The 14518-nt window shown below is 39.7% G+C and overlaps 1 protein-coding gene across 2 annotated transcripts in view; it reads left to right on the top strand.

The window, feature by feature from the left end:
* LOC130929986 (volume-regulated anion channel subunit LRRC8D-like) overlaps positions 1-14315 on the top strand; it is a 46881-nt gene extending 32566 nt beyond the window's left edge. Inside the window, exons 8-14 of one of the 2 annotated variants that reach the window (XM_057857638.1) lie at positions 816-888; positions 5621-5690; positions 5762-5909; positions 13550-13610; positions 13670-13800; positions 13866-13955; positions 14043-14315. In XM_057857638.1, coding sequence (XP_057713621.1) covers positions 816-888; positions 5621-5690; positions 5762-5909; positions 13550-13610; positions 13670-13800; positions 13866-13955; positions 14043-14060 — 591 coding nt within the window. In that variant the 3' untranslated portion in view covers positions 14061-14315. The remainder of the gene's footprint in view (positions 1-815; positions 889-5620; positions 5691-5761; positions 5910-13549; positions 13611-13669; positions 13801-13865; positions 13956-14042) is intronic. The other variant, XM_057857639.1, reaches the window with a different exon arrangement.
* The last annotated feature ends 203 nt before the right edge of the window (positions 14316-14518 follow it).

The raw sequence follows: 14518 nt of genomic DNA, 5'->3' as shown, positions 1-14518 counted from the left end.
AATAAACATGAAGAGACCCATAAAATACCCCAAAATCAACAGGAAGTAACTGAAAATGAACAGGTAAATGACCTTAAATGGCCCAAAATTACCTCATTGCCTGGCATTGGCTGCCACTACCCGCCGTAGACGTTCAATCCGTTTGAAGTCGGAGGGATGGCAGCGAATGAACGCCTCCCATTTCAAATGGATTGGACGTCTACTAATGATGATCTCATTCCAATTCACAACTGAAGCTTGTTTTTTTGTTTATTAGTTGTTTGTAGAATATCCTAGAATGATTTCCTGACCAATGTATCGATAATTAGACGTCTATCAATGTCAATGGCAGCAAAACAGTTAATTTATGGAATTTGTTTTTTTTTTCATAAAGAGTCCTTCATGGTCTTGCGATTAATTGCATCGTCACACACCCACCTATTCATTTCAAAATGGTAAATACAGTAGTAATAGCCATACCCAAATCTATACTTGTCATCCCTTGTCTTGTGCTGTACTTTATTAAGCATATTTAAAGCAACTCTGGTTCGTCAGTGGCAGCCAATTAGTTAATATGCAAAAAAAAAAGTTAATTACTTCGTCGTTATTTTACAATGGTAGAAGCTTTACATGTCAAAGTGGTTTATACTTCGCACAAGAAGTTTTGAGTACATCATCTTGTCCAAAATATATAATGTACAAATATTTTAGGTCTCAGAAGCTTGAGTGATTAACACTTATATGCGCTTAAATGGCCGTTTTATTCATCTGTTACAGTTTTGCAATAATTGTTTTGTAGAGATGATGATATAATGGCCTTATTTTCATCTCTACAGGTCAAACGTGTTCAGTTATCCCCGCCCACTTTGCATCAGGATTATGAAATGGAGGCGGAGCCTGGAAGAGCAGGTAAAGAAACATTTAATGCTCATTAACCCTTTATAGACATTTACAGTGCTAGATGTCCAATTAATGTTGACTGGGAGGGGCATTCATTCGCCCCTCCCAGTCAACATGGATTGAAAATCTAGCTCCGTCAATGGCACTGAAAGATTAGCATTCAGAGCCAGTCTTCCCAGTTTAAATGAATTGGAGGTTGTTGTTTTTTTTTTGTCAGTGGCAGGCAATTAGTTAATAGTAACTATTGTATTATTTATTTTTTCAGTTTTTAAACTTGGCTTTAAAAAAATCTATACTTCTTTTTAAATTAGACAAGTGAATGTTTCAATTTTTTTTTTTAAATATACAGTGATACCTCAGCTCACGAACGCTTAAGCTCGCGAACTTTTCGCCTCAAGAACATTAAATTCACGAGCATATAGTCTTATGCTGACGAACTAGTTTTCGGCGGACGAACCAAACCACGCGGTCGAACAGCGCCACGGTGGCGGCCACGAGAAGCTGACGCACGCTCACGGCGTCCCAGTTCGTCCCCTCCCTTTCGTTGAGTGCGGACGTGGTTTGTGTTTGGTAGACATTTTGGACCATATTGAGTGTACTTTTGCTATTATGGGACCGAAAAAGACCCCACCACAGGCTAGTGTTAAGCCTAAGAAGACATTAAAGAAAATAAGGTATATTTTTGTGTAGTTTTAAGGCTTATTTAGTAGAAAATTATGTTTTATGGGGACCTGGGAACATTTTAATGGTTTCTTATGGGAAATAAATGTTCGGAAGACAAACTTTTCGCCTTACACACACTTTCTGGGAACCAATTATGTTCGTGAGCTGAGGTATCACTGTATATTTTTAAATTTGACAAAATAGCTTACGTAAAAAAACAGCTATTCTCATTTAAAAAAACGAGTTGCGTTCAAACACCAGATTTAGGTGGAAAAGGACAAAAATTTTACAGCATACAAGCTGGCAGGAGTGTCTCAGTGATTTTGTCGAGGATTCAAGGTAATTATTGTATAAAATGGCACCATGTAGGCACTTTAAAACGTGAAAAAAAGAAATGTATGGGAAAAAATTAGCTTGAAATATTTATGTAAAATGTATGACAACTGCCTGTTTTTTTTGCTTTTAACCTAGAATCTAGACTGTTTTACGTTCATATCTGTAGAAATTCTGGGATGTACGCATTTATTTACAAGAATTTTCAACTTTAAAAGCTCCAAGTATCCATACACAATAGCGTAACTTTAAAAAAAAATCTTAAATAGCATTAGTATGGGAATTAGAATCATATTTTGAGACGATTCGACCATATACAACAATTTGGCAAAGCGCAGATGACGAGAAATTAGTCTTTTGATCTGCCGTTTAGCCACGTCTACCATTATAGGGCTCTAGCGTCCCCAACAGGAGGATGACTTTCGGCAGGGTCATGGTTTCATCTGATTTAGAATTCAGCCCATTGAGGAGAAATTATTCAGAACGAGGGAAATGCGATGAAGAGAGCCGCAAAATATTGTTTCCATCTCTGTACTCCAATATTTTTTATAGGATATCCTTTTTTCGAGGTCTTTTTCCCCAATTGCTAAATAAATGGTATGGTCATGACAAATAACAGTCACGTGCTAAATGGAATATGAAATATTTAAAATTCATTTATTCAGTGCGACGTGGCAAAACTACTCCGTAATGGTCAAAACTGTCACTTTTTGCACCCCCCAATTATATTTTATGCCCCGGCTTCGGAGAGCGTAAACAAAACAGGAGACGTGACAGCTGTCGGCTAGCTTATCCGAACCGAGTCATGTTTCAAAGTCTAATTCTCTGCTTTCAAAGCGAAAAATCACACAAAACTACCCAGGATTATGTCACACGGCGGTGGGGTTGTCGATTGTCTTCGCCGATCGGCAACCCGCCTGGCGGCGAGCAAGTTAGCTCGTCGGACTCGTCCCCCTGCTGCGGGCAGGAGAGCTTGTTTGCCGGGGAAGCAGCTGGAGAATGACCGCCGGACAAACCGGCCGACGTCAGAGGATCGCGTAGCTGCCACATGGTCAACATGGATATGGCGTAAATGAATGCTTAACTACACGGGGAAAACGTAAACAGTGAGAGAGCTGCGCGCAGTTGTTGTGCAGCTAACATGGCAGGATGTGTCTGAGGAGAACTTTTCTACATGTCCTTCTATGATCAAACGTTAGTAAATAGTCCTTTATTTAAAGAAAGTTTATCGTGTTTACTTTGTAACTGATTAGTTTCTGATGGGGTGGAAAATTTAACACTGGGCACACGAAGAGGGTAATAAGCTGAGTATTACGCTCTACCGGCGGGCACGTGAAGGACCGAGGGGGGGTGTGCGAAAAGCCGCTGGTCGTCGGCCGAGTGGCTTTCTCGGAGGACAAGGAGCATTGTCAGCCACAAAATGCAAGCCACCGCTGTATTAAAACGTGTGCCATGATCCCAGTATTTGACATGATAGAAAATACGATGTTTACTCTAGGGCTGTCCCAAACGACTAATTTCCTCCCGACTAGTCAGCCGACTATTTTTAGGATTAGTCGACTAATCTAATAATTTATTTTTTTTATTTTTTTAGTACTTAATTAATGAATTTTTTGTTGAAGCTTATTAATCAACATAAACATTTTGGAACACCTAAATTCTTTATTAACGTATAAATAAATAACATAAATATCAAAAATAAATCACAAACAATGACGTCAAATGCTGCTGGCATTAACTAGTGCGAAAAAATGTAAACGGAAACACTGAGACTTCACCTCTTTAACAGGAGTCAAAACAATTCTTACTCTTTTTGTGGTATGTCATTATCTATATTGTTGTAAATGTTAAAATGAATTGCAATGTCCCAGACAACCATTTTCAGAATACTTTGTGTGTGAGTTCAGATGCTTTTTCTGATGTGCATTCCGTATTTTGGGGGGAAGGGAAAAACTGTTCAACTTTTGTTTTGGTCCCACAGTTGTCAGACTTGTTTTGGCCATTCTCCGAGGGTGAACGGGAACTTTTTGAAACCAAAAAAGGCTCACACGCCTCTCCGTGGTGCAGCAACAAATCCCTACAGCCGTTTGGCTGGCGTTTTGCAAAAAATTAACGAAAATAATCCGCAAAATCAGCTGAATCCACAGTCCATCTGCATGCTATAAAGCAATGCTGTATTGTGAAATGCTGACCCGAGTGACGTCACGTTCGCTTTCGTCCTCAACCTGAGACTGGAGCCGGAAGTCACTCATTTTCATGGTTCGGGATTAAAAAATTTAATAAATAAAACAATCGCTTCCACAAACATCAAAGCGGTCCATTTCATTCAGGAGCGTAAAATATGAAATAAACATGCATTTTTGGCGTCATAGGCACTTTAATTGTGGAGTAGAATGTCAGCCACAAAAAGATTCAAAAATGTTAAAAAAAAAAAAAAAGAAATCTGCAAAAGTCCTATTTGCACAGGTAAAAGTGGATGAAAAACTTTGCGATGTGTCAAATTTTGGGGGTGCAATACCCCCATATAGCAGTAGTCTGGAGACCTGGCCTACATTCAAGTACAATTAACAAATTGTATAACACACAAGTCGTCATTTTTCAAGTTCCTGTCAACTAAAAATGTTCATTTTATCTTTCTCAAAAATATAGTGGGCTGCCAGTTAGGGGTGGGCCATCTTAGGCACCCCATGATTCGATTCGATTACGATTCAGGATGCTACGATTCGATTATCGAACGATGATTACGGTGTTGATGATTATCGCGATTATCGCGATTATCGATGCATCGTACATTGCTAATTAATATAGTAGCCAAACAAATTTATGTCCATTATTTATTTAAAATATCCTAATGATTCAACAGGAACGATGGAAACATGCCCATACAACAAAAAGCTGCTTTTTTTTCCTTAATACAAGAAAGTGCAAAAACATTCACCATTTTAAAGGGAGTACTTATTTCTCTCAACAATACAATAAAATTTACACAGGTGGAATGAATTCCACATTTTCTGGAAGCAAAGTGTCTTTAGAAATAAGAATTCTTTTAACCAATATACTTTGTTTTCACAGATTTCTGTACTATTTCGCATGTTTGTAGTGTTACCGCTGTACTTAATCATGGTTTTACAGGTTCTGCATATGAAATACACGTTAGCGAATTAGCTAATTAGCTTAGCGCTCTACGCTAACTATTAACATCTCAAAAACAACAACAATAAAGGCTAAACAGTACAAAAGGGTTCGTGTACTCACCTCTTGTAGTTGCACACGGGTCTTAGCAACACACTCAGGACATTTTTCAATTGAAATGCCTTAAAACTACTCCTGGACATCAGAAAGACAAGGAGCAACGAACTATCTCTCTTCCCCTCTTGCTCTAAAAAATAACATGCGCACAAAAGTGCGACCGCACTCATACACAAATTTATTTTCCAGTCTTTTAAAAAGGAGTAAATCTCTCTCAGTACCCGGCAGCACCATCATAACGTTCATGTGCCCGTTAACGGTGCCCGGGCGGCAGACATGTCTTGAATTTCGTTCTGCTACGAGCGGCTTCCATGTTATGAGGGAAAATCATTGTTTTTAAACGTTTAATGAATGTTTTTCGAATCGTCACCTGTCGATTTTTTGGGGAACTCCTCTACTGCCAGTGAGTTTCTCTTTGCAAGTTTTCTGGGAGAAACCTTGCAAATGAATGAATGCAGCTTACCATTGACCCTAATCATGCGTTTCTTCGGTTTAGCAGAAGCGGACTTCCATTCACGAGTAAATATGTTAGAAAGAAAGTCAAGAAAGTCTGTACAAATCGACAAGTGAGTATCGATATCTATTGCCGTACGACTGCCGATGAGTTAGCGTCATTTGAAAATATTTCCTTGTGAAGGATAACCATCAACTGTGACCTGTGTGACATCGAAGTGAGTAATGGGCAGGAGTTGGAGAAACACCTGGAAAGCAAAATTCACTGGGACACCATGGAGCACATCCAGGAGCAAAATAACTACAACGATATGGCCATAGCCTTCCTGCAGGTAACAACTTACAACCCCTAGCAAAAAGTATGGAATCACCGGTCGCGGATGAGCACTCACTCAGATACAGTGCCTTGCAAAAGTATTCGGCCCCCTTGAACTAGAGCAGGGCGGTAAACCGAAAATTTACCGTTACCGAAATTCTTCACGATGACCGACGTAATTTTGACCATGTTGGTAAATTCGGTAATTTAGTAAAAGAAGAAAATATAGTCTTTTCATCCCGCTTTGACTCTGTGTTGTTCGGCTATGTTCATTCCCCTTTAAGAAAGCAGACAGTGCGCTTACGTTTGGAGTCACATGGTTTTCAGGAAGCCAATCAAACAGAAGCCCGGTAGGCTAACGCTAGCTGCTAACGCTAGCGGCTAACGCTACAAGTAAACGAGGTGAAGTCGGGCTTAAGGTAGCTTCGCCAAACTTTCACCCGTCATTAAGTAAACTCTTGACGGGTTCCAGATAGGGATGGAAAAACCGAGGCTTTCTGAAACAATGAACCACTTTTAAGACAATTGCCCTAAATTGAATCACTGTTTGACACACTGCAAGAGCCCCATCTACTGGATAAACAGTGCACGTTTCTTTTTAAAAGTAAAGTTGACAAATTGCCTCAGCATTAAATATCTTCAATAGAATTAAGTGGATGTCGTCTATTTCAACCAGGAGATCGTGTCGTCATTAAGTGTGATTTACACAATTAAAGTTGACCTCCTTAAGCCTGTGTCATTGCTTTTGTCTGTGAAGATGTGTTCAAAGCAGTATTTGTAATACACGACAGTGCTCGTCTTGTAAGTGGCTCGTCCTAGATGACGGGGAGTAACTATGTATTGCTTATTTTTTGTAAAAATTACAGTACAGTAAGCACAGTGCTTGGGAACAGGAATATTATTTATTGCATACTGTAAGGATTTCTAAAATCATAAGATGTAAATAACTGAGCCGAATAAAAGAAAGGGAAGGTTTGTGAAACATTTTATTTTTTAATTAAGTATAATTTCTGGGGGGCGGGTGGATGTGTCGTATTTGTATCTATTCTAAATATCTAAACGCATGCCACTATCTAGTGTATAACAATGCGGAATGAATTTAATGAAATTCAAGTGATGATATTTTTCAAGTCATACAAGGTGTTATAAATGTTCACACAAGAATTCTTATTGTTTACAAGATTTTTTTTTTTTAATACTTAATGTTTAGACTGCATGTGCAACTTTTAAATTGAAAGCTGGTAAATACATTTAACGAGAAACTGTTAATTTGTATTCCATGCATTGATTCAAATTTTCAAATTATATAACAGTTTGCTTGGGCGAATTTATCGTCATTTATCGTTATCGAGGTAAATCTGCTCAATTTATCGTGATACGTACTTAAGGCCATATCGCCCAGCCCTACCTTGAACCTTGCAACCTTTCGCCACATTTCAGGCTTCAAACATAAGGATATAAAATTTTAATTTTTTGTCAAGAATCAACAACAAGTGGGACACAATCGTGAAGTGGAACAAAATTTATTGGATAATTTAAACTTTTTTAACAAATAAAAAACTGAAAAGTGGGGCGTGCAATATTATTCGGCCCCCTTGCGTTAATACTTTGTAGCGCCACCTTTTGCTCCAATTACAGCTGCAAGTCGCTTGAGGTATGTTTCTATCAGTTTTGCACATAGAGAGACGACATTCTTGCCCATTCTTCCTTGCAAAACAGCTCGAGCTCAGTGAGGTTCGATGGAGAGTGTTTGTGAACAGCAGTCTTCAGCTCTTTCCACAGATTCTCGATTGGATTCAGGTCTGGACTTTGACTTGGCCATTCTAACACCTGGATACGTTTTATGTTTTTTAACCATTCCATTGTAGATTTGGCTTTATGTTTTGGATCATTGTCCTGTTGGAAGATAAATCTCCGTCCCAGTCTCAGGTCTTGTGCAGATACCAACAGGTTTTCTTCCAGAATGTTCCTGTATTTGGCTGCATCCATCTTCCCGTCAATTTTAACCATCTTCCCTGTCCCTGCTGAAGAAAAGCTGGCCCAAACCATGATGCTGCCACCACCATGTTTGACAGTGGGGATGGTGTGTTCAGGGTGATGAGCTGTGTTGCTTTTACGCCAAACATATCGTTTTGCATTGTGGCCAAAAAGTTCAGTTTTGGTTTCATCTGACCAGAGCACCTTCTTCCACATGTTTGGTGTGTCTCCCAGGTGGCTTGTGGCAAACTTTAAACGAGACTTTTTATGGATATCTTTGAGAAATGGCTTTCTTCTTGCCACTCTTCCATAAAGGCCAGATTTGTGCAGTGTACGACTGATTGTTGTCTTATGAACAGACTCTCCCACCTCAGCTGTAGATCTCTGCAGTTCATCCAGAGTGATCATGGGCCTCTTGGCTGCATCTCTGATCAGTTTTCTCCTTGTTTGAGAAGAAAGTTTGGAAGGACGGCCGGGTCTTGGTAGATTTGCAGTGGTCTGATGCTCCTTCCATTTCAATATGATGGCTTGCACAGTGCTCCTTAAGATGTTTAAAGCTTGGGAAATCATTTTGTATCCAAATCCGGCTTTAAACTTCTCCACAACAGTATCTCGGACCTGCCCGGTGTGTTCCTTGGTTTTCATAATGCTCTCTGCACTTTAAACAGAACCCTGAGACTATCACAGAGCAGGTGCATTTATACGGAGACTTGATTACACACAGGTGGATTCTATTTATCATCATCGGTCATTTAGGACAACATTGGATCATTCAGAGATCCTCACTGAACTTCTGGAGTGAGTTTGCTGCACTGAAAGTAAAGGGGCCGAATAATATTGCACGCCCCACTTTTCAGTTTTTTATTTGTTAAAAAAGTTTAAATTATCCAAAAAATGTTGTTCCACTTCACGATTGTGTCCCACTTGTTGTTGAGTCTTGACAAAAAAATTAAATTTCATATCTTTATGTTTGAAGCCTGAAATGTGGCGAAAGGTTGCAAGATTCAAGGGGGCCGAATACTTTTGCAAGGCACTGTATTTTATCATGTAGACAAACTCAGATTAAAAGCTTGAAAAACTAATGAATTTGTTCAAAAGTGCAACTATTTAATTATTCAGAAACACTAAAAGAAATAAATAAAAAACGTAGTGGTCGGTAAATGTTACTTTTATGGAGCAAGTGCAGGGAAATAATATATGGAATCACTCCATTCTGAGGAAAAAATATGGAATCATGGGAAACAAACAAAGAAATAACAATCAAAACACATCTCTAGTATTTAGGAGCACGACCTCTGGGTTTTATGACAGCTTGCCATCTCTTAGGCATGGACTTGATGAGTATTATTCATCAATTTGGTGCCAACTCTCTTTGATTGCAGTTGCCAGATCATCCTTGCAGGTTGTAAATCTTGCTGTGGACCATTTTTTTTCAAATTTCCACCACAGGTTCTCAATAGGGTTGAGATCTGGGCTATTTGCATGCCATGACATTGACTCTGAGTCTTTCTCCAAGGAATGCTTTAACAGTTTTAGCTCAGTGGCATGATGCATTGTCATCTTGGAAAACGACATATTTTCAATTGAAGGGATAAGAAAGCGGTCTCAAATTTCAATGTAAACTTGTGCATTTATTGAAGATTTAACCACGGCCATCTCCCCAGTGCTTTTGCAGCCCCATACAGTGGTACCTCGACATACGATCGCTTCGACACACGATCTTTTCGACATCCGACGTAAAATTTGACTCGCCATTTGTTTCTACATCCGACGACATGCTCCAAATATGACGACATGACAGCACCGCAAACGAACGCATGGCGGATTTTCATGTGTGAGAAATCAACACAGATTTTCAAAACGTTGGTACAGTTGGTCAAACAAGGAAAAAAGTGATGCTTACCTTTGAAATGAAAATGCAAATTATATAAAAATATGAGCGCTGGGGTGCGCATCCATGAGCTGGCTCAACAATACAGCTCCACGGTCCTCTTCCGACCACCGTTCGCCAGTCTTTCTAAGTTAAGGTGACAATATTATTGTGGTAACGTTGCCAAGGAAATCGCCAGCTTTGTCACGTTTTTATCATTTATTTAAGAACTTATTCAACACAAAACGTCCATTTCCCTCCGCTGTTGACTGTGCTCTTGAGAAAACGAAAGTATTATCTCTACCGCACTGACCTATCTCACTGTGATGTCAGCCCCGCGGGGCGTTCAGGTACAGCAAAAAGTGTCCGCCACATTAGAATCCGATTCGTTACATTATTTACAGGAATGATTATTAATTATTATTATTATTCCGATTTTTATTCATAACTTATTTGTTTTGCTATGTTTAATTGCCATTTTTAATAGTACCAGCAGTATTTATTAAGGATTTACTGTAGGTTTTTGGGCTGTGGAACGAATTAATGGACTTATAGTGTATTCCTATGGGAAAATCCTGCTCGACATACGACCATTTCGACTTACAAACAAGGTCCTGGAACGAATTAACTTCGTATGTAGAGGTACCACTGTATTATCAAGGACTTGAGGGAATTTTGATGTTTTCTTCAGGCAGTCATCTTTGTAAATCTCACTGGAACAGCACCAAACCAAAGTTCCAGCATCATCACCTTGTCCAATGCAGATTCTTGACAACTTATACTCCAGTGCGACTTGTTTTTCCCCCCTCTCTGTTGTGCATTTTTGGCTGCTGCGGCCTCTACTCTGGGTGCGACTAAGGCTAGGTTCATACTACAGGTCTAAATGCACGAATCCGATTTTTTTCGTGTTTTTCCGACTCGAGTGAGGCATTAACTTGACGGTCTGAACGTGACAAGTCGCATAGAACTGGACCATTTCAAATCCGATCTGGGTCACTTTCGTATGTGGTTCAAATCCGATCTGAGCCACATTTTTCCAGAGTGTCGCGGCGGTCTGTACTGTCCAGTTTCTCAAATAGGAATTCATGCAACAATTATGTCATCGAAAAGTGAGAGAGACGCTACGGTAGCGGTGCAGCTGTGCGTTATTAGCGCCTAGCTTGCCACGGCTTTTTAGGAAGTGTTGGACTTGACAACAGTCATAAAAAAAATAAAAATGGGTTAGGATAAGCCTGAGAATGATCGGTTTTCTGTCTGCTCCATATAAACAATATTTCAACATTGCTTACACGGCCGAGAGTCGGGGCAAACTGCCCGTATGTGTGTGACATGCACGGACAGTGCGTGCATGCTATCGATCCATATACTTTGAATATAAACCTAAACTGGGATTATTTATGTAAACCTAAACTGGGATTATTTATGTCTGTTATTTTTGTCCTCTTTTTTTAAAAAGTAAAATATGATATCCCTGGAATGACTGATGACAGCCAGCATGTGTGGTCATTTGTTTTGGTACTTTTGCGCATGCGGGTCGTCTTGCTCAGCACGTATCGGACTGTGAATTAGTGCGCATGTGTGATACTTGAATGGTCTCAATGGACAAAGCCAGTCTGAACGGGCATGCCAAAGAAACAGATATGACAAAAAAATCGGATTTGTGCATTAAGACCTGTAGTATGAACCTAGCCTAATAGTCCGAAAAGAGCCGTACACATATAATATATGCAGTGGGGCAAATAAGTATTTTGTCAACCACTAATTGTGCAAGTTCTCCCAATTGAAAATATTAGAGAGGCCTGTAATTGTCAACATGGGTAAATCTCAACCATGAGAGACAGAATGTGGAAAAACCCTCAGAAAATCACATTGTTTTGATTTTTAAAGAATTTATTCATGGTGGAAAATAAGTATTTGGTCAATATCAAAAGTTCATCTGTACCCATTGTTGGGAATAACGGAGGCCAAACGTTTTCTGTAACTCCTCACAAGCTTTTCACACACTGTTGCTGGTATTTTGGCCCATTCCTTCATGCAGATCTCTAGAGCAGTGATGTTTTGGGGCTGTCGTCGGGCAACATGGACTTTCAACTCCCTCCACAGATTTTCTATGGGGTTGAGATCTGGAGACTGGCTAGGCCACTCCAGGACCTTGAAATGCTTCTTACGAAGCCACTCCTTTGTTGCCCTGACTGTGTGCTTGGGATCATTGTCATGCTAAAAGCCCCAGTCACGTCTCATCTTCAATGCCCTTGCTGATGGAAGGAAATTTTCACTCAGAATCTCTCGATACATGGCCCCATTCATTCTTTCCTTTACATAGATCAGTCGTCCAGGTCCCTTTGCAGAAAAACAGCCCCAAAGCATGATGTTTCCACCCCCATGCTTCACACTGGGTATGGTGTTCTTCGGATGCAATTCAGTATTCTTTCTCCTCCAAACACGAGAACCTGCGTTTCTACCAAAAAGTTCTATTTTGGTTTCATCTGACCATAACACATTCTCCCAGTCCTCTTCTGGATCATCCAAATGCTCTCTAGCGAACCGCAGACGGGCCTGGACGTGTACTTTCTACAGCAGGGGGACACGTCTGGCAGTACAGGATTTGAGTTCCTGGCGGCGCATTGTGTTACTGATAGTAGCCTTTGTTACTGTGGTCCCAGCTCTAAGTAGGTCTTTCACTAGGTCCCCCCATGTAGTTCTGGGATATTTGCTCACTGTTCTTGCTATCATTTTGACGCCACGGGGTGAGATCTTGCATGGAGCCCCAGATCGAGGGAGATTATCAGTGGTCTTGTATGTCTTCCATTTTCTAATGATTGCTCCCATAGTTTGATTTCTTTACACCAAGCATTTTACCTATTGCAGATTCAGTCTTCCCAGCCTGGTGCAGGTCTACAATTTTGCCTGTGGTGTCCTTCGACAGCTCTTTGGTCTTGGCCATAGTGGAGTTTGGAGTGTGACTGACTGAGCTTGTGGACAGGTGTCTTTTATACCGATAATGAGTTAAAACAGGTGCCATTAATACAGGTAACGAGTGGAGCCTCGTTAGAAGAAGTTAGACCTTTTTGACAGCCAGAAATCTTGCTTGTTTTTAGGTGACCAAATACTTATTTTCCACTCAAATTTGGAAATAAATTCTTTAAAAATCAAATAATGTGATTTTCAGTTTTTTTCCCCCACATTCTGTCTCTCATGGTTGAGGTTTACCCATGTTGACAATTACAGGTAGGAGAACTTGCACAATTGGTGGTTGACTAAATACTTATTTGCCCCACTGTAAATAAAAAAGAAATATGTGAATGTAAAGTCCGAAAAGAGCCGTAAATATATTTTTTCCTCCTACTTTTTTTTTTTTTTTTTTTTACAATTTAAACATAAAATTAAAAAATACAACAAAGAAAATAGGATCATTCAATTCAATTCAGTTTATTCACAAACATTCATATTTACAAATTGTACATCATATCATAGTGCTGAACCAAGATTATGTGTGAGTCAGGTCTCCTTAAGAAGCTACTAAAAGCTTATAGTCAGGAGCCTGCGTACATCAAGGCAATGAAGAAAAAAAAAAGATCAGATGAGCAGAAGGGTGAGTTGTCGTATTTTACAGTGTTCTCATTCACCCACACACATACAGAAAAAAAATATATATATTAAAAAAAAAAAAAAAAAGTGAGTTCGATAAAGAGGATTTTGGACAATTGTGGGGTAAAAAAATGTCCCTAAACGATGAATCGTCTCAAAACAACTCCGTAGTGGCGGCCTGTAGTGTACTCACTGTTGAGAGTCTGCTTTTCCATTGGCAGGACGTCATGCAGTACAAGAGCATAAAGTGCAGCAGATCTGTCGATTACAGCGCTCTTCAAGGTATTAATGCGCCGTGATTAACTCATTCACCGCCACTGATTGCATCGCTGCCTTTGCAGGTTTGCAGGAGAACGACCACATGACAAAGGTGTCCTTGTTCCACTGCTCGGCATGCCAGGTCCTTGTTTCCACTACGGCGGCGGCCGTGCAGAATCACATTTCGTCTTCGGAACACATTTCAAACACAAAGGTGAGTAACATCCAAACAAATGCTGAAATTTTCATAACAGGCTGCTTTTTGTCGATTTCTTAAAGCTATTTGAAGCGCAACGGAGACGCACGTCACTCGACAAAGCAGATACCATCATGAAAGAGCTGCAACCTCAGTTTACCCATTTCATGAAGGTATTTTCCATTTATATTTAAACATTTTATGAGAAAAGCCGTCGCTACGTTTCGTAAAAATCTTTCTCTGCACCTTTTTTTGGACAGGGTTTCAACCACTTCTAATGAAAAAAGGTCGTCAAAAAGATGATCTAAGCCTGATACTGTGACAATTGACTTCCCTAATGTAAAAAAAAAAAAAAGTGTTCAAATGTATGTTTTTAATAAACAAGTTGTTTCCTATGAAATTTATGAGCATTGTGTTAAATAATCACATCATTAACATTGCTACACACAGCTGTGCCCTATCACACCCTTATCTGACCTAGCTTCCCTTTTCCTAGCTTTTTCATTTGTAGGTTTAGCTCGCAGGCAAGCAGGAGGAGCTTGTAATGGTACCTACAATTAGGTAGCATATTAAACCTTTAAAAATTATTCATTGACGGCGTTAAGATTTTGACCTAGTCAAATAGGGTACCGCAGGTAAAACGTCACCTTTGCTCATTAATATTCATGACGTTAGCAACTGTTGCTAGGGGGGTCAAACTAGCGTTTGTTACTCATACTAGATCCATGTAAATAGT

Source organism: Corythoichthys intestinalis, chromosome 14 (genome assembly GCF_030265065.1).
Source record: "Corythoichthys intestinalis isolate RoL2023-P3 chromosome 14, ASM3026506v1, whole genome shotgun sequence".
Taxonomy (NCBI): Eukaryota; Metazoa; Chordata; class Actinopteri; order Syngnathiformes; family Syngnathidae; genus Corythoichthys; species Corythoichthys intestinalis.
The sequence above is the reverse complement of the archived record's forward strand: the minus strand, read 5'-3'. Positions and strand labels throughout refer to the sequence as shown.